The sequence below is a fragment of the Halichoeres trimaculatus genome, unplaced genomic scaffold (assembly GCF_033239565.1).
Source record: "Halichoeres trimaculatus isolate MK-OKI-2021-1 unplaced genomic scaffold, fHalTri1.1 fHalTri1_scaffold_11, whole genome shotgun sequence".
Lineage (NCBI taxonomy): Eukaryota > Metazoa > Chordata > Actinopteri > Labriformes > Labridae > Halichoeres > Halichoeres trimaculatus.
The window spans coordinates 10,126,403-10,147,200 of NW_027437189.1; the positions used below are offsets into that span (position 1 = coordinate 10,126,403).

At 40.0% G+C, this 20,798-nt stretch overlaps 2 protein-coding genes across 5 annotated transcripts; one reads left to right on the top strand and one right to left on the bottom strand.

Annotated features, from left to right (window-relative positions):
* Window positions 1-62: 62 nt before the first annotated feature.
* Window positions 63-6,910, bottom strand: LOC141799299 (ceramide synthase 5-like). The gene is made up of 10 exons (XM_074681500.1): window positions 6,735-6,910; window positions 5,537-5,639; window positions 5,234-5,364; window positions 3,759-3,816; window positions 3,579-3,629; window positions 3,374-3,466; window positions 2,816-2,944; window positions 2,249-2,355; window positions 1,984-2,140; window positions 63-658 (listed from the first exon to the last, which is right to left on the bottom strand). Exons 1-10 carry the CDS (start codon window positions 6,908-6,910, stop codon window positions 524-526), a joined length of 1,140 nt encoding a protein of 379 aa, XP_074537601.1. The 3' UTR covers window positions 63-523.
* slmapb (sarcolemma associated protein b) lies at window positions 6,829-20,707 on the top strand. 4 transcript variants are annotated; one of them, XM_074681498.1, is made up of 11 exons: window positions 6,829-6,966; window positions 10,841-11,028; window positions 11,331-11,390; window positions 13,359-13,487; window positions 13,569-13,643; window positions 13,727-14,029; window positions 14,345-14,765; window positions 14,882-15,053; window positions 17,237-17,371; window positions 17,848-17,927; window positions 18,336-20,706. In XM_074681498.1, coding segments are annotated over exons 3-11 (1,368 nt in total). In that variant the 5' UTR covers window positions 6,829-6,966; window positions 10,841-11,028; window positions 11,331-11,338; the 3' UTR covers window positions 18,337-20,706. The 4 variants fall into 4 exon arrangements, with proteins under 4 accessions (XP_074537599.1, XP_074537597.1, XP_074537600.1 ...); XM_074681496.1 differs by having other exon boundaries at window positions 17,848-17,935; window positions 18,336-20,705; XM_074681499.1 differs by lacking the exon at window positions 11,331-11,390 and having other exon boundaries at window positions 17,848-17,935; window positions 18,336-20,707.
* Window positions 20,708-20,798: the final 91 nt, after the last annotated feature.

The following is a 20,798-nucleotide window of genomic DNA, read 5'->3' on the forward strand; positions in this document are numbered from 1 at the left end:
AATAAAGCTATCACAGTCATCTTTGCATTTTTTACAATCTTGTTTTATTAAGAAATCTTTGGCATTTTGAGGCATATTTGTAGTATATTCTTAAAGGCAGATGCAGTGATTGTTGTACAGCTTTAGAATATATTACTAGTTCCACTACTAAAATTTATTTACATGTACAAAATGACTTCTGACAGTTACACATTGGCAGCACTTTCTAACTTCTGAACACACACACACACATACAGCAAGGTGCAGACAAAGACCGTACACATTTTTCCGTCTACTCCTGTAAGCAAAAAGCAGGTGTAAACCTCACACAGTGTAAACCTGACTCAGAAAGACAATGCTGAGTCTGTATTCAACACACGGAGTGTGTCTATTTAAGTTACTTCTCCATTTGAAAGACTCAGCAAATCTTTTGGAAGTAAAATAAAAAAAAGTTTCAAGTCTTCACGAGGTGACAAGATGGGTCACACAGGCACGCAGGAGATTAATGAAGGCCATAAAAGAAGAAACTTTCCGCTCATGTGACTCAGTGGTCGTGAGCGTCTCCATTAAGGCTGCCATTGTGACCGTTGTCCTTTGGTTTTAGGGTGTGAACAGGAGTTTTGCTCCTCGTCTCCTCGTCTGAGCTGCTCTCAATGTCACTGCGGTCGTCTTTGGAAACCTGTTCAAACAATCGTAAAGATGAATCAGAATAATGAGTAAGTTCAAACAACAAGACAAGTTAGAGAAATAACACTAGCATCCATATGTAGATAACAGCCCAGAAATCCGTTTAGTCGTGTCGAAACAACCTGGGATGGGTATTGATAACCAGATCCTAATCAGAATCCATTAGAAGGGTTAGGGTTAGCCTTTGTACTTAGTGATTCCCCTGTCAATTCTTAACTTTATGCCTGAGTGACCAGACCTTTCATTGACATCTCATGATGTGCCACATGTCAATCACATTTGTCAGTCCGCAGTTAAAGTTCTCACACAGTGACAGAGAGATCAATGCAATTGAAAGCTTGGCTTCACTTCACAAAAAAACCCAGTCAACAACGCAAAGTACAATTTGTGCATCGCTGTAACATCATGCAAGGGTGGCAAGACCACCAACATGTTAAAACATCTGTCGACTCCCAGCATTAACTACCAAGAGTGTAACGTAATGTTTACTTATTTATAAACTCAACAAAATGTTGTTGAAACAGAAAACCTATAAAGTTTATTTTCTGTGCACAGAAAAATTAACAGGAGGAATTGATAAGGATGCCATTGGTGCCAAAATCTTATCAATACCCATCCCTTCCCTTAAAAACAACTGAATTACAACAGGCGGAAAGTCAGGGGACTGAGGTCAACTAGCAACAACAGGGATAAGGCTAGTCCTTATTGGGAAAAAAGTAACAGTTTTGACCTTTAGGTTACAAAATATAAATAATCAGTATATCAATCAAGTCCAGCTTGCACCCTGTTGGAACAGTAAATATCTGTAAAAAACTTAATGGCAATATACCTTTGAGTTTTCAAGACATTTAGCTTAAAAATAGATATCTTTATTGGAGGGTGGAGCCCTGCCCTGGCTGTGGTAGTGAATTAAGATGCCTAAATCCTTTTTTTTAAACCTCCCTCTTGTTTCTTAATTTACCTCACTTAATGTATGTCTTCTTTGTCTTCTTCCTTTATTCCCAATAAGTACTATATTATTCTTTTTAAAAATTTGTAACAGATACAGAAATATGTATAATAGATTGTATAAGCTGCCTACACTAAAATAAAAACTTATTTTAAAAAATAGATATCTAAATCCCAATACAGAGTTGGAGTAAACATTAATTAAGAAAGTACAAAAGTCAGATCTGGGTTTCTGCCTAGCAACCATGAACCCATTAAGTTGTAGTTGAGATTTTTCAGTCTGGATCAAAGTAAGAGACTAAGTGACCAACATTCCCCCATTTTGAACTCTGCTCTCAGTGAAAGTCAAAGAAACAGATTCATACTAACCTTTCCCTTGAATATGGCTTTGACTGCAATGCGAGCAACAAGATAGAACCAGATTATGTGAAGAACCTGCAGCACCAACAGCAGACCGTTGAGCAACCACCAGGCCCGGTATGGCCCTATGATCTCCCAACTCTCGAACAAAACACTATGAACAATCCTTTAAAAGAAACACACATGCAAAAGTTAGTCTGCATTTCAAAAAACATAAAATTTTAAAAACAGATCAACGAGCACAGGTTTACTTGTGAGTTCTTATGTATCTCACCAGAAAGGGTAGATGACGAGCCGGCTGATGAAAAAGCATATGCTGAACACCACAAACAGGCCATCACATAGCCTCTGGTACTTGGCATAGTTGGCCAGCTTTGCAGCCTTTGGTAATAAACAAGAAATTAATCATTCACAGTGATGCAATAACACACAAGAAACTCTGTTGTAAATCTCAGTAGTGAAATCTCTGTGTTCAAGTGACAAACTACAAGCTACTAGAGCTAGCTTGCACTTAACTTTATGAGCCTTTTCTTGTACTTCTACATTTTAAAGTCATAATGTCATTGCAATGCTAATTACAGGTACATGTTTCTACTGTCAGACAGGTAGCACAAGTATCTCCAAACCAATACTACTGCGGTTCAATGACTTGGTGTGAATGAGATGCTAATGAAAGATGTTTGCTCTGCCAGACAGGTAATACAAGTAGTTCACAGCACAGCATGTATATGCTAACAGTTGTGTTTGCATTTATTTTGTTCATCTTTGCATGACTATGAACTTTTACTTGCAACAGCTGGCTTCTTAAAAAAAAGCAACAACTCTTCATCAAGCTCTTTACCTCAAGAAAGATGTCGGCTGAATCGTGCACACACATGACCAGAGTGCCAGCTCTTATCATGTTGTTGGTATAGGAGAATGTGATGAGCAAGATGGTGGCCAGGTGGTGGACAAGCATGATGAAAAAGTCCTGTCATCAGTGAAATGAGGGGAGATGACAGAAGTAGGAGAGAGTGGGAGGGGAGGGATTTTACAAGTGAGTAAAAACAAATGGAGTGGACGAAACATTGAGATAAAGTAGAGAATTCTTATTTGTTCCTTTTAGCATTCATATGGTAATGTCAGTTGCAACAGAAACTCAAAAGCTTGTATGAATACTGGGATAACAGGTTGACTTAAAGCCATAAATAAAAAGAATATAAGTGGAAGGGCAACACTTAACCGTCTAACCTGTTTTACTAGAGCGCAGAGAAATCAGGAGCTAATTCTGTTACAAACAAATAATGATGTGAAAGTGGACATGCAATGTGGAAAGATACAAAACAGTTCAGACACTTCAGGGCATACAGTTTCAAGGCCATTGGGTGGTAGCACAATAGAGCTGCTGTTTCTGACTCACCTTACGCTTAATGTCTGTAAATTGGGAAAACATCAGAGACCAATAGAAAGCCAGCTCAGCTACATAGTAGTTGTACTGTCCAGGGCTCAGAGGCTTTAGGAGTGAAGCAGAAACACCTTTAATAAATATGCAGCTCTGCTGACCTGCTGTAAAAATGAATCAGTATAATGGTGGCATACTATGATTAACAAGAAGATATATTAACCTGAAAAGGATAGTTGTACCAGCACTGTCGGGTATCCCACATCCAGGGTGACTATCAGAAAAAGGGCACAAGAGCAGCATTAATTTAGACAGGTATTTGTTTTCAAAACAAAAAATTTTAATGTGCAATTCTGGTGTGCATTGCAAAAATATATATAAATAGCATGCTTATTGAACTCACCGCCCATAAATGGCGAATAGCATAGATAAATATCCCCAGGTAAAATGTAAATCGCCACCTGAGCAGAAAGAAAAATAAAAGATAAGACAAAAATAAAAACAGACACATTTAAAGTTTACAGCTAAGCTAACACGTCATTAAGTTTGTTCTTTTGTGCAGAAGTTACATGCTTAAGTCAGAAAACAAACAGAGTTTAAAAAAAAACAGAACAGCTTGTTCTTTTCTCATAAACAATCCCTATCGTCTGAATTTAGGCCAACTATTTAAGCATGTATGTGTACAGAAGCAGCATCTTGGGCTTCATGCTATCTACAATATGCTAGAGTTGCTCTCAGTGAAGCTTAGCAAAAACACTATTCACAAAGAGGATGCTTTGATTTCAGAGTGTTTTTATATAAATGCTATGGCTATCACTGATAATTAGTAGGGGGGTGTAGATAATTAGTAGATGGGTTTTGATAAGATTTTATTGATACCAATGCCCTTATCAATACCACTTATTGATCTGATTCTTTATTGATTCCCTTATCAATTCCCCCAGGGAATTTTTTGTGTAAAAATACAAAATTACTACATGTAAAATTGTTGCGCTACATGAGGCCCTCGCACAGGTGGCCGAATCCAGCCTGTGGCCTCTTTCCTGCATGTCACTCCCCACTCTTACCCTGTTTCCTGCTCTATCCACTGCCCTCTCTACTATCCAATTAAAGGCATAAAAGCCCAAAAATATCTTTAGAAAAAATGTAAAATTTGTCACAGGATCTGGATATCTCTGGACATAAATAGATAAAAATAAGTTTGAAATTAGAACACAGCTACTGGATTCTAGATTTCAGTGAATAAATAAAAGTAAATAATTGCTGTACACAGTTTAAGTCATTTTTGGTAAAGTGAAGCCAAGCTTTCTATTGCTTTGATTTCTCTAAAATTGTCTTGGAAATTCTGCTGCTGACTGACGAGCATGAGTGACGGTTCTTAACTAGTAATCGATACCCATCCGTAACAAGTATATGTTTTTATGCAACACAAACTATCAGTGGTGTCCATGCACATTTGACAAAAGCATTGTGTTAGGAATATGTATTGTCCCAGAGTGATTGCACCTATCTCAAAAAAGTAGTGATATAAAAGAAAGACAAAAAAACTAGATGTATGGTACTGAAGTTTCCAATCAAAACACCTGTGTAGTTTTTACACTGCCCTCATAAATCTAGCTTAGCAGATCAGCATGCTAACATAAAGATGTATAGAAGTACACAGTGAACCTTTAAAGAGACAACAGGTTTTACAAGTCTGTGGATCACCACACAGGCTCACCCTCTTTGTATCAGGAGGGTTTAGAACATCTTAGTAAATAATTGTTGAGAGTGCCGTGGACCAATAGATGATCAAATGAAACTTTACATATTCTGCAGTGCATGTCCAATCAGAATATAGTGCATTTCATAAATCACTTCAGTAAAGTAGGAACCTACATGCTCTCACAGAACTTTTTCTGTGTACTGGGTCTATCTTGGTTTCGACGGACACGAAACCATCTCTGTATTTTCCGCACATCCCAGTCCAGCTGCTTAGAGAGTCCCTCCAGTTGCCTTGAGTCTGGGCACTACAAAGAGGAGAAGAGGAAATTACCAGCTTTTCATAGTGTCTACTTAAAACACCTCAATGCCAAAAGGTTTAACACACCACATTAAATATTTACTGAATGTATTGTTATGCCTATGGTAGCATGTATTTCAGAGTGGTGAGGAACATTCGCACAAACATGTCTTACGTACCGATTTGGACCGATACACCCTCTCCAGAACATCGTTGGACAGTGCTCGCCGAGGCACTCCTGCCTGAATCTGAAGTATGTGGGCACAGGGCTTGGCCACTAGCCTGTATACACATGGACAGAGGAAGAAATGAGAGGGAGAAAAGGGCAGGGAGGGGACAAAAAGGCAGATGAAGAAGAAGTTTAACACTTAGCACAGGCTAAAGGAGCTAAATGACCTGTTAACCTAACTGGACTTAATGGCATGAACTGTGTGGCTTCAGCAGTTTGACACACGTGTGTGGGAAAGCGTATACAAAAGAGCCTATAGGGGAGACACAGAAGGAATCCTGGGGAATGTAGCACCTAGTCTAAACACAGAGTGATGACCCATCATGTGAGAGGAGGGGAGACAGAGAAAAACAGGAGGGATGCTTCTGGACAAAAAACTAATGCATGTCACAAGATGAGAAGTTGACCAGTGTTCAGACTCAAACTCAAAGCGTTTATATCTCAATCTTATAACATAAACCCACTTATCTGGAGTGGCTTTCCTAATGTTAGCTAAAGACTGAATGAATAGAAGTACAGGCTGGACTTTGGCCTGCCCTCTCATTGGTGATTTTGCTCTAAAAGAAAGAATAGCAAACTATTCTTAGCAGTAAAAAGCCAACTTTCTATGCAACTCTTAAAACCAGACAAGAAAAGCTCAAGTGACCGCATAGGGAACAACACTGCGTGACACCACTTCTGTCATATAACAGCAGCACCAATTATATGACAGCAGGCTATTATTGCAAAGCAAGGTAAACTGGTGTCTCAAGCTAGTGAAGTTGTTTTATGTCACCACAAAAGAATTCTTACTCACACCTTGCTCAAGAGGATGAAGCAAAAGCAGTGACAGTGACTTTACTTGAATGAAAACAAAACAGACTAAAGTGAGCCCTTTTATGAATCAAAGGGGAATTTTTTAAAGAAGAATCTCGTGATTTCATTACAGTTAACTTTGTTACTGTTTGTTTCAAGCACATGATGGGGCTACAGCACTGCTTTCACTACTTTCCAGATAGTTTGTGTGCATCATGTATGACTCATATGCTCGGATTGTGTTATTATATGCCCATTTATGTAGCTTTTGCCCTTTTATGCAACACAGGAATGAAGCTCTACCTCAAACAGAGCACAGCGTGGATAAAAAGTGGAGAAAACTTGTCTTTTACCTTTCAAATAGTTGTCTTAGAAGAAACACCCCGACGGCCAGAGGCAAGGCGATGACTATGTCTCTCAAATGGGGATACTCCACACCAGGTGGTGGACGCTCCAGGTCCGCCCATGAGACATTTTCGGGAAGCCAAAATCTCTCACTCCAAAGCCAGGCTGAGATAGAGGAAGTCATCGGGGAGCAGAAGAATAAAAAAAACTCTACTAACTACTACTAACACAGCGAAAAAGGTAAACTGGGGGGACTTACTTTTCGCACATCTAGTTGTGACTTGTTTAACTCACTGAAGCCCAGTCTGCAGTGATGTTGCCACCTCCTCCCTCGCTTTTCTAGCTATTCGAGCTAACTGAGTATCACTTCTGCTTAACTGCTTTGAGTAAACTGCACGGACCGCTAGTTGACACGTAAGGCTGGAAGTCAACGCCCACTAGCACAATGTTGATTAGGCAACTTTGAATGTTTTCCACTGCAAGGATGATCTTGTTGCCTTTGCAGAGTACGTGAACAGCTCTGGAAAACTACATTTCCCGTAAATCATGAATTAAAACGGTAAAATACACAGCGAAGCATACGTTGATTAGCTTACATTTTAACTGAAAATATTTTGGGGTTTGTGCGTTTATTTTTTATAAAGGATATATATATATATATATATATATATATATATATATATATATATATATATATATATATATATATATATATATATATATATATATATATATATATATATATGGCTGTAAGAATTGTAAAAATGTTCCAACTCAACATGTTTTAGTCTTGAATGAAACCCAGCAATCGTCAAAATGTTTGCTAACCTCGGTGGAAAAAGTCAAAACTGTCATTATTCTAAAGAATGTAAAACATGATATTATAAGGCCCCTTTCAAGTAATTTAATATAACATATGTGAAATGCAATTTTATTAATCAAAGTCAAATAAAACTTTATTTTTGGACCATATCACAGTCCTGTAACACAGGGCCTCACAGTTAGCCCTGAAACCTGCCGTTACTCAGCACATTAACTGTTAGCATAAAAGAATGACCTAGCAGTGGTGTGCACAGAGGGGCCGCTTGGGAGCTAAAACACAGGCTAAAGTGTATTCTTGGGAGCCAAAATGAGTGCTAAAGTTCCCCCTAGTTGGCAAAACACACTTAACTGCCCCCTTGAGTGGAAAAAACACACTTAACTGCCCCTTAGCCGGTTTAAACATGATAAACTGCCCTCTCAGGGGGCAAAATGCCCTGCTAGCGTGCACTCCTGGTTGGAAAAATACAATGGCTCTCCTGGGTAGCAAAAACGCCCTGCATGAGTCTCTTGTTGTTTTTTCATCCAAGTCTGTGCATGCCACAGCTTTTAGCTAACTTTTCAGACCCAGATGTATTGGTTGTGTGAATTGGATATTTTTCTTTTTAGGATGCTTAAGAGTGACAGGGCCCGACACTGTAGCTTGACTGCTGAAGTAGAGTCATTTAAATAGCCAATATGTGAAGGATGATACCTTTAGTTTTATATAAATATTTGATTTATGAAATTTAAAGAAAGACTTTATCAAAGAAAACAAAGAATCGAGAAATTGATGACCATTCAAGTTTTTACCAATTCCAGGATAGTTATATACATTTCTGGTAGAATGTATTAGAATACCAAGCTCACCATGTTACTATGGTGACAAGTTACAGCTGATTGCATATTATTTTAAGGTTGAGCAAATAACTTGTTTTTTTACATCTAACTACAAACCTTTATTAGAAAACCAAAACAGTTATCAGTCTGCAGATTCAGAATTATTTAGATGACACAGCCATCGTTGAATGTCCTTTTCGTTTCCTGCTCAAGTAAAGTCCATCTAATGTAAGTAATGCCTAAGTTAACCCTCTTCCTTCAAACAAAACAAAACAATGCTATAATGTTCTATTCATTTGCCTCTTACACACAGCTCAAACCAATGACACCTTCAAATTAACACAACCACCATCAGTGCAAAATGAGTTTAATTATCTCTTTTCAATCAAATTAAAAATAAGCAACAGTTTAACCTCTTGAATGACTTACTGCTGGAGAAATAGAGGTACTTCACTGAGCAGGTTAAGATCAGATGTGCTTGACAAACAGACCAAAGACTCTGTTGTATGCTATACTTCAACTCAATGCACTTTTTTACAATTTGAATACATTCAATGACCTCAAAACACAACTACTGCTGGGATAACAAGTACACTTTTGTTGAACAAAATGTTTTAGAAGGTTGTGGAAAACTCAGTTGTTATTTGATATTTGTTGCAGTGTATCTTGAAGCCTTTGACCGAAAGGTGGTAATTGGGTCAGTTGTATATAACATATTGGTCATAAAGTGTATGGGAGATAATATTATGTATAGGCAATTCATTGTCACATCTAGATTAGAGTGGGCTTGCCCTTCAGTTGTCTGAGTGGAGAGCATTTATTGCGTGCTCTTTAAGAGTCTTAATCCCCTTAACCGAAGACAGGCTATTTAGTGTTTTCTTCAGTGGAATGACACCCACCTTGGATAGCAGACACAAAATTACTGTGAACAAAACGCAGGGCTGGAAGGTTGATAATTGACTGAAAATGTGTCAATGATTTGCAGATTTCATTTGCAATGCTCATTAAAAGCATTCTTTGCCAGCCAAGGTAAAAGTCTCAGACTGGAATTGGGCCACACAGCAAAATTAAAAAGCCTTCCTGAGATTAAATTTATGGCATCCTGTATCTTGTCAATCATTATCCAGATGTTTCCACATTGGATAGCAAGAAGAAAACGGAAACAACATTGCAAGTTGTATACTGTGGAGATTATCTGCTCTGACGGAGGTTACCAAGATAGTTACTAACAGCTGGGTCATTGCTTCCTCATTACAATACCCAGCTGTTCTCTGTTAGAGCTGAGGGAAGCATTTTATATTTTCATTCTCTCTATGAAATTGCACCAGACAGAAACGAAACACTGCAAGCATGAGCAGACATCCATACCTGCCCGTGGAAGTATCATAATAATCACTGCATAATCACACTGTCAATGATTTGTAATTGCTCTGCTGTAAATCAGAACCTGAGCTGATGAAATATGAGCGCAGGATTATTGCATCAGTAAATAGGCTTTTGAACAAATTACAAAGTAGGTTAAGCCCGTCGTAACAAAGCGCTGTACAGTGCAAATATTAGATGAAAATTAGAAAGTTAAAAACAGGAAGGAAAATACACAAAAATATAAAAGGGAAGGAAAACAGCAGCATCTATAAAAACATACTGAAACCCTAGAGGGACTCAGGAATATTTTTACAGAAAGCAGTCATACTCTTTTTTATTTGTAATTCAGTTGGTAAAAAACCCTGAATAAACAAAAAATGTTCTCCAAACTATAACCCCATGTCGTACTTTATTAAACCTGCATCACAACGGGCATGCTCCAGTGTGGACTACCCCATGTATTATTTAAAGAGTTTCTGATGCAACATTACAAGTTATGAAACCTCATGACCAGAGCTGCAGACAAAAAATATTTGAAGACCGCTTTGATACTCTTCTCAGACAGGCCTCTGTTTTCTTTTATTTTCTTAGTTCAACAAAACATTGCAGAGCAAAATGTCTTTCCCAGTCAAATGCAAAATAAATGAACTGAACAGTACATTCAGGTTTTTCCTGTTAAAAGTCAAAGCACAGTGTCACCCTGAAGGGTAACGTACACATCTTACCCTAAAGGCTGTTGAAGAATTTAAAGTGACAAACCACTAGTATCAAGAATGGAACAACAGAGGAGGTGGGTGCAGAGCATGTATGGCACACACTGTCACACTTGGCCCCCCATCGTCATGTATCATCATGTAGATTTCTCACATCAGTACCAACTGACCAGGGAGCAGCTCCCTGAACAAAACCTCTCTGTGTCAGCATGCAGCTGCAGCTTCCGAGATGCCCTACTCGGATGCATGACCTAGAGTGCAGGGGCAGGGGACTTGAGCCACAGCAGAGGGGGGTCAGGGATTTGGACGCACTTGTCTTTCTAACCTCTTGCGTATTATTTTAACCTCCCTCTGGGTATTTGTCATATTATTTCAACAAATTCTTCTTTTTGTCCTAGCTTCAGTGCAACATTTTTGAAGAGATTAGGCAAACAGCATCTGTCATCCTCTCAGTGTCCCCCTCCTCACTTGCTTGGGCTGTTCCATTTCGCATGTGAAAAAATCTGATAGTTGGAGAAGAGTTCTTCATGTCAGGGACTGCTGTAGCCTCAGCACACTGAGTACTGTAGCTCCTGGATCACATCAGGTAATATTTCATTTGAAATTTTATTCCTCATTGTCTATATTTGTTTTTTTTGTGACTTAACCCTATAGTGACTTTCCCCCAAAGCTGTGCAGCTTGTTCTTGCAAAAGTATTTCTTATCTGAGTCGATGAGCATGCTTTTTTGTGTTTACCTTGTGAAATAGTGAAATCCTTTATCATAGCCAAACCAAGCACAGTCCATCCATGTATCTGTGCGGTGGTTTTAAAGTGTGTTTAATTTATCTGCTTGAACTCTTGCATGCCATCTGTTGTGGTATTGTATACATCTATTTTTTCTTGTCAGATAAGCAAATGGATGAGCAAGAGCTGGTTGACCCCCTGAATAATCTATCACGCATCCAAGGTAATGTCACAGTGCTGTTTTTGTTTTTTTCTTTTCACATTAAGAAGCACAGACTTAGGTGTTGTAAATCATTTGGCTTTGTTTGCTGTTTGAATTACCTTACACAGCACATCTACCTGACAGTGTGGAGATAAAAAAAGCATGAGTCACTCCAGAGGAGTCACTTTGTAGCCATTAGGGGCAGTTTTGTTGACTTCAGAGCTTACAGTGCTGTCGATGGCCTTGTTTTAAAGGCTAATGTCTCCAGTGTCAACAGCTTATTTAGAGGATGGAGTCTCTTTGAACAGAGCGTACATCAGCTGACCAGTGAAACATATGGAGTCACTCTGGAGAATAGAAAGCAGTGGATTGTGCGATGATTGTATGTGAACTTTAAAATCAAGAGGGACAGTCATGTCAAAATGTGAAAGTACATGAAGTGAGAGAATCAATTTTGCACGATGAATGAATTTGCACTGCTTCTCTGCACAGTTTAAAGAAAGCACAGAGCAAACAGTGTCCTCACAACAAAGGTATCTCAGTAACTGTCAGGAGGATGTAGACATCTTTAAGTTTCAGTAACAGGCAGATTTTTCCATAGCTGTTAATCGAGACACTCATGGCTGTTTGATATGCACCCAAAACCCCTGATTTAGTTAGAGAGCGCCGTCACATCCATTGGAAAGGAAACTGAGAGCAGGGCAAGATAGAGCATGATGGCTCTAGCCTTCAGCACTTGAGCTAAAAAAAGACTTTCTCCTACATTTTTTTTTCTCTCGTCACTTGAGGCAGTGTGGCGTCCAATATCCCCATACTAGTCACCGAGGTATTTTTACTCTCATTCTAATCCCATCATTGCTTTGTCAGGTGTCATACTCTGTGACACTAAGACCCAGGATAATGTCCACGATGTCTAATGTTACTAAGATAACACGTTGAGCTAATTCCACTGAACGCTCTCGTTATCTCATGCTCTCTCAAGGGGACATTCATCTTTAACACAAACTGAGCAAAGACATCCTCACATACAGTTAGCCCACTCACATTCTAACTCTCACTCATACATATTCATGCATGTCGGATCACACAGCCCTCACACAAACACACACGCAGGAGGGAGCACGGAGCGCCCACCCTTTGTCTGGCACGCAGCAGGGTGGTCATGTGCTTGGTCAGAGGGTGACGCCAGCCTCCTGCATCCACCACTTGCTTCGTGCCCTTTTAATTTTTAGAAACCTGTATCAATGCCACAAGTATGCCTATGTGTGTGTGTGCATGTGTGTGGTTTGTGTTGTACAGAGTGTTCACGCAGCCATGTGTGCCAGACACCATGAAATCACAGTGCTCATGACAAATGCAGCTTTTCATGACAGTCTCTGCCCTCTCATGTCGCCATTTATGGTACACATGCTTGACCTGTCCTGACTCTTGTTTTTTCTCTCAGCCAAATGCTTCAGCGTCAGATGAGGTCATCTCTTTTTCTAGTCATGCTAGATTAGAGGATCAAAATATTCTCAGTGCATTGCAAAGCCCAAAGTATTTGCAGGGTTTGTTTCCACCTCTAGGAAACACAACAGACCCTTGACAACCTTGGCAAGTCTGTTCTCTTTGTTTATTGTTTACAGGGACTAGCGGTGAGTGAGCAGTGTGCATGTGCCAGAGGCTCATATGAGGCTGGGTTAATCGTCTATTTGGAAAGACTACTAAGATAGAAAATGCAGATAACACAGTTGTGCCTATTTCTGGGTTGGTAATTAGTTTATGTAATAGTCCTTTCCGAATGTCTTGGGAAATCATCCAGTGTGTCAGGCCTAGTTGAAGATTTGGGACTGAAGCCTAGACAATGTGGTGATGTTAAAGCTCTTCCTGTTTTTAAGTATTGGATTACTATCTTTACTCTTTGATGTATTATTAGGATTTATTGTTTCACTCATCACTAGGAAATCCTGTAACTTGTTTAATAATTTATATAATGTTCTTCTTCATCAGATGAGCTAACCAGGTCAAACATGGGGTCGTCTGGTGAAACAGAAAAGATCATCCAGCGCTTGAATGATGAACTCCGGGAAGCCCAGGAGCAAGCTAACACCGAGAAGCACAAGTGCTCAGACCTACAAGGTAAAAAGAAAAAGTAAACACTGGATGTTTGATACACAACAACAAGCTCATGTGCAGGAAATAAAAGCATTTTTTTTGTAGGGATCCTGGAGGAAGAGAGAAAAGACCATAAACAACAAGCTGATGAATCTGCAAAACAGATAAAACTTCTTCAAGGTGCGTCCTTGTGTTTCTGTCGTGAGATTTGAAGCTGTACATCCAGAAATTGATGTTGACATTCCTAATTAAACGCTTCACAGGTCAGCTGCAACAGCTCCAAGATGAAACAAACAGTCTCAGGGAGCAGGTAGCTGCCTCTTCACGTACACGGGATGAGCTGCAAAATGCACGTGACGAGGTGAAGGCCCTGAATCGTGCCCTTGAGACAGCCACGGCTGAGCGGGATCGCGATGTTGCCTCTATCCAGTTGAATCTGTCAACTGTGTCAAAGGATCTGGAGAAATGGCGTCAGGCTGCAAACAAATACGAGCATGAGATTGATAACCTACAGCGGGACCTACAACAGCAGAGCAAACAATGGCAGAAAACTGCAGAAATACAAGGTACTACATGACACAAATTCACAAAAAAAGATAACTATATCTCTGAAAGGATGCTGCATGTGATGCAAAATACGTTTAGTATTTTTTGGTCAGGTGTAGGAAGTTGATCGTAGATTTGCTCGAAAGGTTTTTGCTTCATGATCCTATTTGGAATATAACTCTATACTTTTCAGCAGAATGTATTAAAATGTATGATTTGTGTTCAAGCATACTGAAAATATTATACATATTCAAAAAGACTTTGTTTATGATTGTCTTAAAGCTATTTAAGAAAGGAACATCTGCTCTGTTACATAAGACCTTCTGTTTACACAGCGGGGGAGCTGCAGTCCATGCAGGTAGAGTGCAACGGCCTTCATAAGGAGTGCTCCGTGCTCAGATCTGAAAAACAAGAAATTGTGAATAAGCACCAGAAGGAGAAGAGTGCTCTACAAGCTGAGTGTGCCTCACTCAGGGCTGAGAAGGAGGACCTCCTCAAGGCTCACCAGAAAGAGAAGAGTGGTCTGCAGAGTGAGTGTGCTTCTCTCAGGGCTGAGAAGGAGGATCTCCTCAGGGCTCACCAGAAAGAGAAGAATGGTCTGCAAAGCGAGTGTGCTTCTCTCAGGGCTGAGAAGGAGGATCTCCTCAGGGCTCACCAGAGGGAGAAAGCCGTCCTGCAAAGTGATTGTGCAGCGCTGCGCTCTGAGAAAGAAACTGTGCTGCAGAAACAGAAGCAACTGGAGAAGGACCTTGCCAGGTCAGTGCACTGAGAGCTCCCCTCACTGCATCAACATCTTTAGACACAGCACACCATCAGCTCCTCTTGTTATGATCCTTCACCTATTGAACTCAGTGTTTTTTTGTTTCTGGTAGTTCACGTGTCCAGAATGGTGAGCTTAGCAGCACTCTCAAAGCCCTGGAGAGATCCCAGCAGGAGATGGAGAAGACACTGGGGGCCCTGCAGATCCAGCACCAGCAGGATAGCACTAAACTTCAGACCCAACTTGATGAAGCAGATGGAAACAGCAAGACTCTTCAAAGAGAGGTTTGTTCTGAAACTGAGTGTAAACACACTCGCACTAACTCCAACAAACTTACCTTTAACTTGTCAGCAAAAATAAGTCATTTTGAGCCCTTGATTGACATAAAACATAACATTCTTCGACTTTAACAGGGTATCGAAAATTTCTAATCATATGAGCACTCAAAAAGAATGTTAATAAGGTGGAATCAAGCTCTAACAAAAGGAAATGTGCTGCTACTAGCAGTCTATTGCAGCACAGATAGCCAGTCATAATTAAAGACTGTTCTGACCTTGAATGTGTTGTAAAGGACTAGTCCATTATCAGGTAGCGTAAGGTGTCTAAAAGAAGGACTTTCTACCTGTGTTTCACCTTCCAAGCAGAGCCATGGGATATATTTTCCTGTAGGTGTAGTGAACTGGTCTGAAACCTTTTTGAGCCCAAGGGTTGCAAACAAAAATTGAATGAATGAATGAATGAATGAATGAATGAATGAATGAATGAATGAATGAATGAATTAACTAGAGTGGAAAATATTGTGCTGCCAGTAAGCTAAGCTAGGTAGCCTATTCCAGTGACATGCACAGCCTTTTTTAAAGGCTGGGATTAAAGAAAAAGGAAAAAAAGGCACATATTGTGTGTTTTTCGCCACCCAAGAGGCCAGTTTATCATAATTTTGCCCCCCAGGGTGGCACTTTTTGTAAGGGGGGGGTTGGCCCCCACGAGGGAACCTAACCATATGCTCTGGCCCCTGATAGGGCAACTTAGCGCACATTTTGGCTCCCAAGCAGGCAGATTTGTGTGCAATTTGGCTTCCAAGAAGGCACTTTGGCATGTTTTTTGGCCCTTGAGAGAACTTAACCATGCATTCCTACACCTGGAAGTGCACTTAAGTAAGCTTTTTGGCTTCCTAGAGTGTCAGTGTGTATGTTTTGCCTTTTCAGAGGGCACTTCAGCCTGTGTTTTTTTGGCTCCCATAATGGTGCACACCAGACCTATTCAATATTTATTCAATTTATTTCATTTGCATGGCTTTTTTTATAGATTAGATTTTTTTAATTTGCCTTTATGTTACCAGAAAATCACATTGAAAAAAAATGTATTTACAAGAGAGACTCAGCTGTGGTAGCATCTGTACAAAAACATAAAAACAACATAATATGTAAACAATCAAAACAGCTTAAAAAAGATCAGGGGCTTTCAAAGAATAGCCTCCGCCACCACATTCTTCACTGTACTCTGCATTTATTAAATGCTTTTAGTGTCTAAATTTGGCCCTTTTTGAAGATTATTCCATCCCCAAAGCGCTCCACAGGAAGAGGCAGTTTCCCCAGAAAACTCAGAGTACAAGATCTTGTGGCTAACACTTACCATGTTTATGTAACTGCAGCCACCTCAGTTTAACTCGGGCAGGAAAGCTGATACCAGAATGAAGAAATGAAGAAAATGTGTCTGAATGGGAGGGGGACCTGACACATCTGCCAGAGCAAATAAAATAAGAGCCTGCAGATTCTCCTGGTTCTCAAGTCATCAGACTGAAAGTAAAGGATTATTTTCCTGGGGTGAAAAACAAACTCTACTTTTCACCCAGAACAGGTTCATTTTCTGTGTAGAAGCAGATAAAAACAGGCCCTTAACTTGTCATTTTTAGTAAGTTTGATAAATGTTACCCAGCTTAAAGCAAAGTGGCAGCCATCACATCTAATTTATGGCATCGTTAAACTAAATTTTAATAGATACAGTCAGCAGTGATGCTGAAATGCCTAAAACTCACAGTTTTCTATTTGTGAAGAACACTTTCCTGCACCCTGCAGTTCAAACAGTCCATATGTTTGTGGTAGCTGTTGGTCTGCTCCCATTCAGGTTCAGCAGGCTGGATTGGGATCAGTTGTTGCTGTGACACTTACATAGGAGCGGCACTGCTGGAAAGCAGAAGGCAGAGATTAAGTAATCCTTCACCACAAGCTATTTGTCCCCGTGTGTTGTCACCCTCACATGATGAATGAAAGTGGAAGCTAAGTGCTCTCACAGTTAAGAAAGGAAGGGTGGACACACTTGTCCAGTGAAACCCAGGGAGACAAAGGATGTGAGAAACCTTTTCCACCTTTAATCAATCACCCTCCCTCACTTGCATGATGATGATGCATTGAAATAAAGATTTCATGTGATTACTCTGAATTAAAATAATTTGACTTTTTCCATGCAGTATGAGGAGGCAAAGACAGAGCTGTCTGATATCAAGGAAAAGTATGAGAAGATCGAGCAGGAAAAACAGGCACTTATGGATGAACTGGAGGGATGCAAAGCCAGCATGAAGGAGATGCAGGAAAAGGGAACAAAGGTGAGATCTTGTCCAGCTAACACTGAAACAAAACCTTTTTCAAACAAAGGGACTTAATGTTAAAGATTCAGCCTGTAAGTAATTTAAGTGTAAGACCAGAAATGAACAGCATCATGGCTTCTTTTATTTATTTTTCATTTGCACATGAAGCAGTTGTCTTAGTTTTGGAAGCATGAGCTCAGCTTTAAATTTTGCAAGAAGTAAATTTCTGATATTTGAGGTTTTCTGCAGCCGTAAAGCAGAATCTTTGGTTAGATTCTGAACACATTTTATTTCCTCAGCACTCTTTACTCATCTGTTGTGTTTTTGACTGTTTCTCTCAAACATTTACAGCCATGTGTGTTACTTTGAAACTCACATAAATACCATTTACACACACACAGACTACTGACTGAGGGTTTTTATTAATAAAGCTACACCCAACTAAAGTATGTCCCGTCACAGATGATCACTATAATATCCCTTCCCTTCTGTAGAGTTCTCTTTTGCTGCCTGTTCAAGCCATAGTCATCGGCCTTATCCTGGCTTTGCTGTATTGGTGCTTCGGCGCATTGTGGTAGGAAGGTACACATTACTCCTGTTAAGTCGGCCTACATCTTTCATTCTCATAACTGTCTTTTAGATCATTGCATGACATAATCAGGTTTTCCTTGTTTCCCAGAATGCCTTTCTCGGGGGGAAAACTCCCAAAATTGACGTCTAAAAGACTCTAACCTCTAATCATACAGCTCCAACATCTGACATCTGTTTGTCTTGTCTGGGTGGCTAATGCTTAACAACTGTTTCTCTCAGTTGGCTTGGATGGGCTTAATCTTTAGCTGAGAGAGCTAACTGGCATTCTCTGTGCTCTGCATTGGCCTCATCGGCAAGCTGCCTCTGTCAAATCTATGGTGATCCTTGGACGTGTGATTTAATGTCAAGCGTATGCTCATGTTTCCGTTTCTGTGTGGCATCTATTTTTCAGAAGCAGTGGTTGATCTGGGGGCCTGTGGTCGCTGCAGCTGTAACGGCTGTGACTGCTGCTGCTGTGCTCTTCAGGACCTGAGGGCAACAAACACACAGACAGACTCACACACACACGCACAAACATAAGTGAACCCATACTTGTTGTCAGATTCCTCTGCACTGAAACTGAAAAACCTGCCCTCTTCTCATATCTGCACACTCAATTAGGAGGGCTCTTCCTTAACACTGTTTAATTTCTAAGATGCTCTATTTTAGATGACAGAGAGGTTAATAAAGAATGTCTGTTTTGTCTGCAACTGAAAGAGTTTGTTTGTACGTCTGTTACGTCAGAGAAATCTAGTCAGGTCGTTCGCTATTGTGACTTTTAGGATTATCTATTAATGAATGTAAAGATGTGCTACATGCTTAAATAATTCTGAATATATCTGAAAGTTAGGTGGACCACCTGGAGTTTAAACCTCCCTAAATGTAACACATCTCTGTAACTGTCAGAATAATAAATACTGTCACAATAATGACGCCCCTGATGGAGTGTATGATGCCAAAGTTAATATATTAAAAAATCACATGGTGGTGGCTAATGCTAAGGTATTAATTTATATAATGAGCAATATTAGTTTAAGGATGTGTAACCTGGGGTTGTATTTGAGGAGGGTTTCAGATTTTGGGCCAGGTTTATATGTTGCCGGGTATTCCCAAAAAACAGTATCACCCATAGACTGTATAAAATATGGACTTAGTCTCGCTGACATCACCCGTCTGTTTCTGAAGCACATCGGCTATAGCGGCCATATTGGTAGTGGCAAGGGCTTCACCTACAGCCATAGGCGACTGTCGGTCACGTGACCCTCAGCTGTGCCTCTTATTGGGGGAGCACGCGATCTTAATATCTTCTTAACGGCCGAGTTAGAAGAAAATTCACCCCCCGTACAGCAGTGGGTGCCGGTAGTAAAATTAGCGACTCAGACAGGAGACGTTTTTTGAACCAGGCCATAAATAGGTTAACTTCTGCTTTGAAAATGTCTTTTTTTGGCTTGGTGTGTATGTGACTTCCGGCACTTCCGGTGCCAGCCTCAAGCGAACACTCGAGAAACAGCAGATTTTAGCTCTTCCGCATTGTCTCATATTCCCAGACCATAGGTTGCCGCTTGGCATCACCACCTCGTTCGTTTTACAAAATACTTTCGTCCACACGCAGCCGGTAAATCCGCCGGTGAGAGCGGCCCAAAGTACGGCAAACCCATAATGGTAACACCCATGACAGCCAATCAGAATGTTCCCCTGTCATTCAGCTGTGACGTCTGGGAACCGAAAACTCATTTTACCGACGTCCATACAAAACCATGAAACTGGAGTTTTCAAAAATTTCCACTTTGGCTGAAGTTTTTGCAGTGACGTAAAGCTGCGGTTTCGTGTGGACGACAGGCGTAAACGTATAAAAATATATGCGGTTTCCCAAATACCCAGCTAAACGTGGACATGACCTGGGTCTTCCTTCTGGTGTGGTTTTTGGTCCTGATTTTTATTTTTCATCCTTACAGCTGAAGTGTTACAGTCACATTTCTTTGTCAAGAATCCAAAAACAAAAAATGAAACCCCAAAATCCACAAAGTTAAAAATAATTATAAGGTGAGAAAGACTGGAGGACACGAAACTAAATCAGACGACCAGGAAGACAAGGTGGACTGACAAGAAAACTGGGGACTGAATAGACAAAAGGCCAATACAGGTGTGAAACGAGACACAGGTAAAACACATTGGAGCAGTCAAACAGGAGAGAAACACAAGGACAAGAGGTCAAACTAAATCAAACACACAGGGAGAAAGCACAAAGAGAGCAGGAAACACAAAAAAACACACAACAGGAATAACTAGTGTTAACACAGTGGAATAATAAAGAAACAAGATAAATCCATAACCCTAAAACATTAAAAGTAAAAATCACAGAAAAGCCTATTCTAGACTGAATAAAGACAACAATAATGGTATATTTACTTTAAAGCCGCTCTGCTGCTGTTGTCCTCCTGAGCTATCTCAGCCTCTCAGGTTCAGTTGACATCGCACCTTTATACATGTAATGTTTTGTAGCATGAGAGAAGAAAGAGTATGGAATACTACTGACAGTGCTACCGCCTAACATTGTTGTGCTATTAAACCACGGACAAGATGAGACATGCTTGTTGACTGCACATTAGTGGTTCAACAAAGCAGAAGTAAATACAGATTACGTAACATAAAAAATGTATAAATGTAGTCTGAGCCATGAAATAAGGTTATATCACATCTCGTTGATTGTCCACTGTGAGAAACTGGTTTCATATTTGAAATACTAACTGTACTAAGATACAACCTGTGACCTTATAAAAACATTAAACCTAAATTTGATTCACACGTTCTTTTGGATTTGCTGTATTGAGATGTTTTTCTTTCTTTTTTTTTCGAACAAGTTCATACAAAATCT

Bases quoted from the DNA above. Each gene is read 5' to 3' on its own strand.
- slmapb (XM_074681496.1), top strand. From the start codon at position 11,339: ATGGATGAGCAAGAGCTGGTTGACCCCCTGAATAATCTATCACGCATC. The intron at 13,488-13,568 runs GTAAAAAGAAAA...TTTTTTTTGTAG, and splicing joins CAAGTGCTCAGACCTACAAG to GGATCCTGGAGGAAGAGAGA. The intron at 14,766-14,881 runs GTCAGTGCACTG...TGTTTCTGGTAG, and splicing joins CTGGAGAAGGACCTTGCCAG to TTCACGTGTCCAGAATGGTG.
- LOC141799299 (XM_074681500.1), bottom strand. From the start codon at position 6,910: ATGACTTCCTCTATCTCAGCCTGGCTTTGGAGTGAGAGATTTTGGCTT. The intron at 3,630-3,758 runs GTGAGTTCAATA...TTTTTCTGATAG, and splicing joins CTATTCGCCATTTATGGGCG to TCACCCTGGATGTGGGATAC. The intron at 659-1,983 runs GTTAGTATGAAT...TTGTTTGAACAG, and splicing joins AAGCCATATTCAAGGGAAAG to GTTTCCAAAGACGACCGCAG.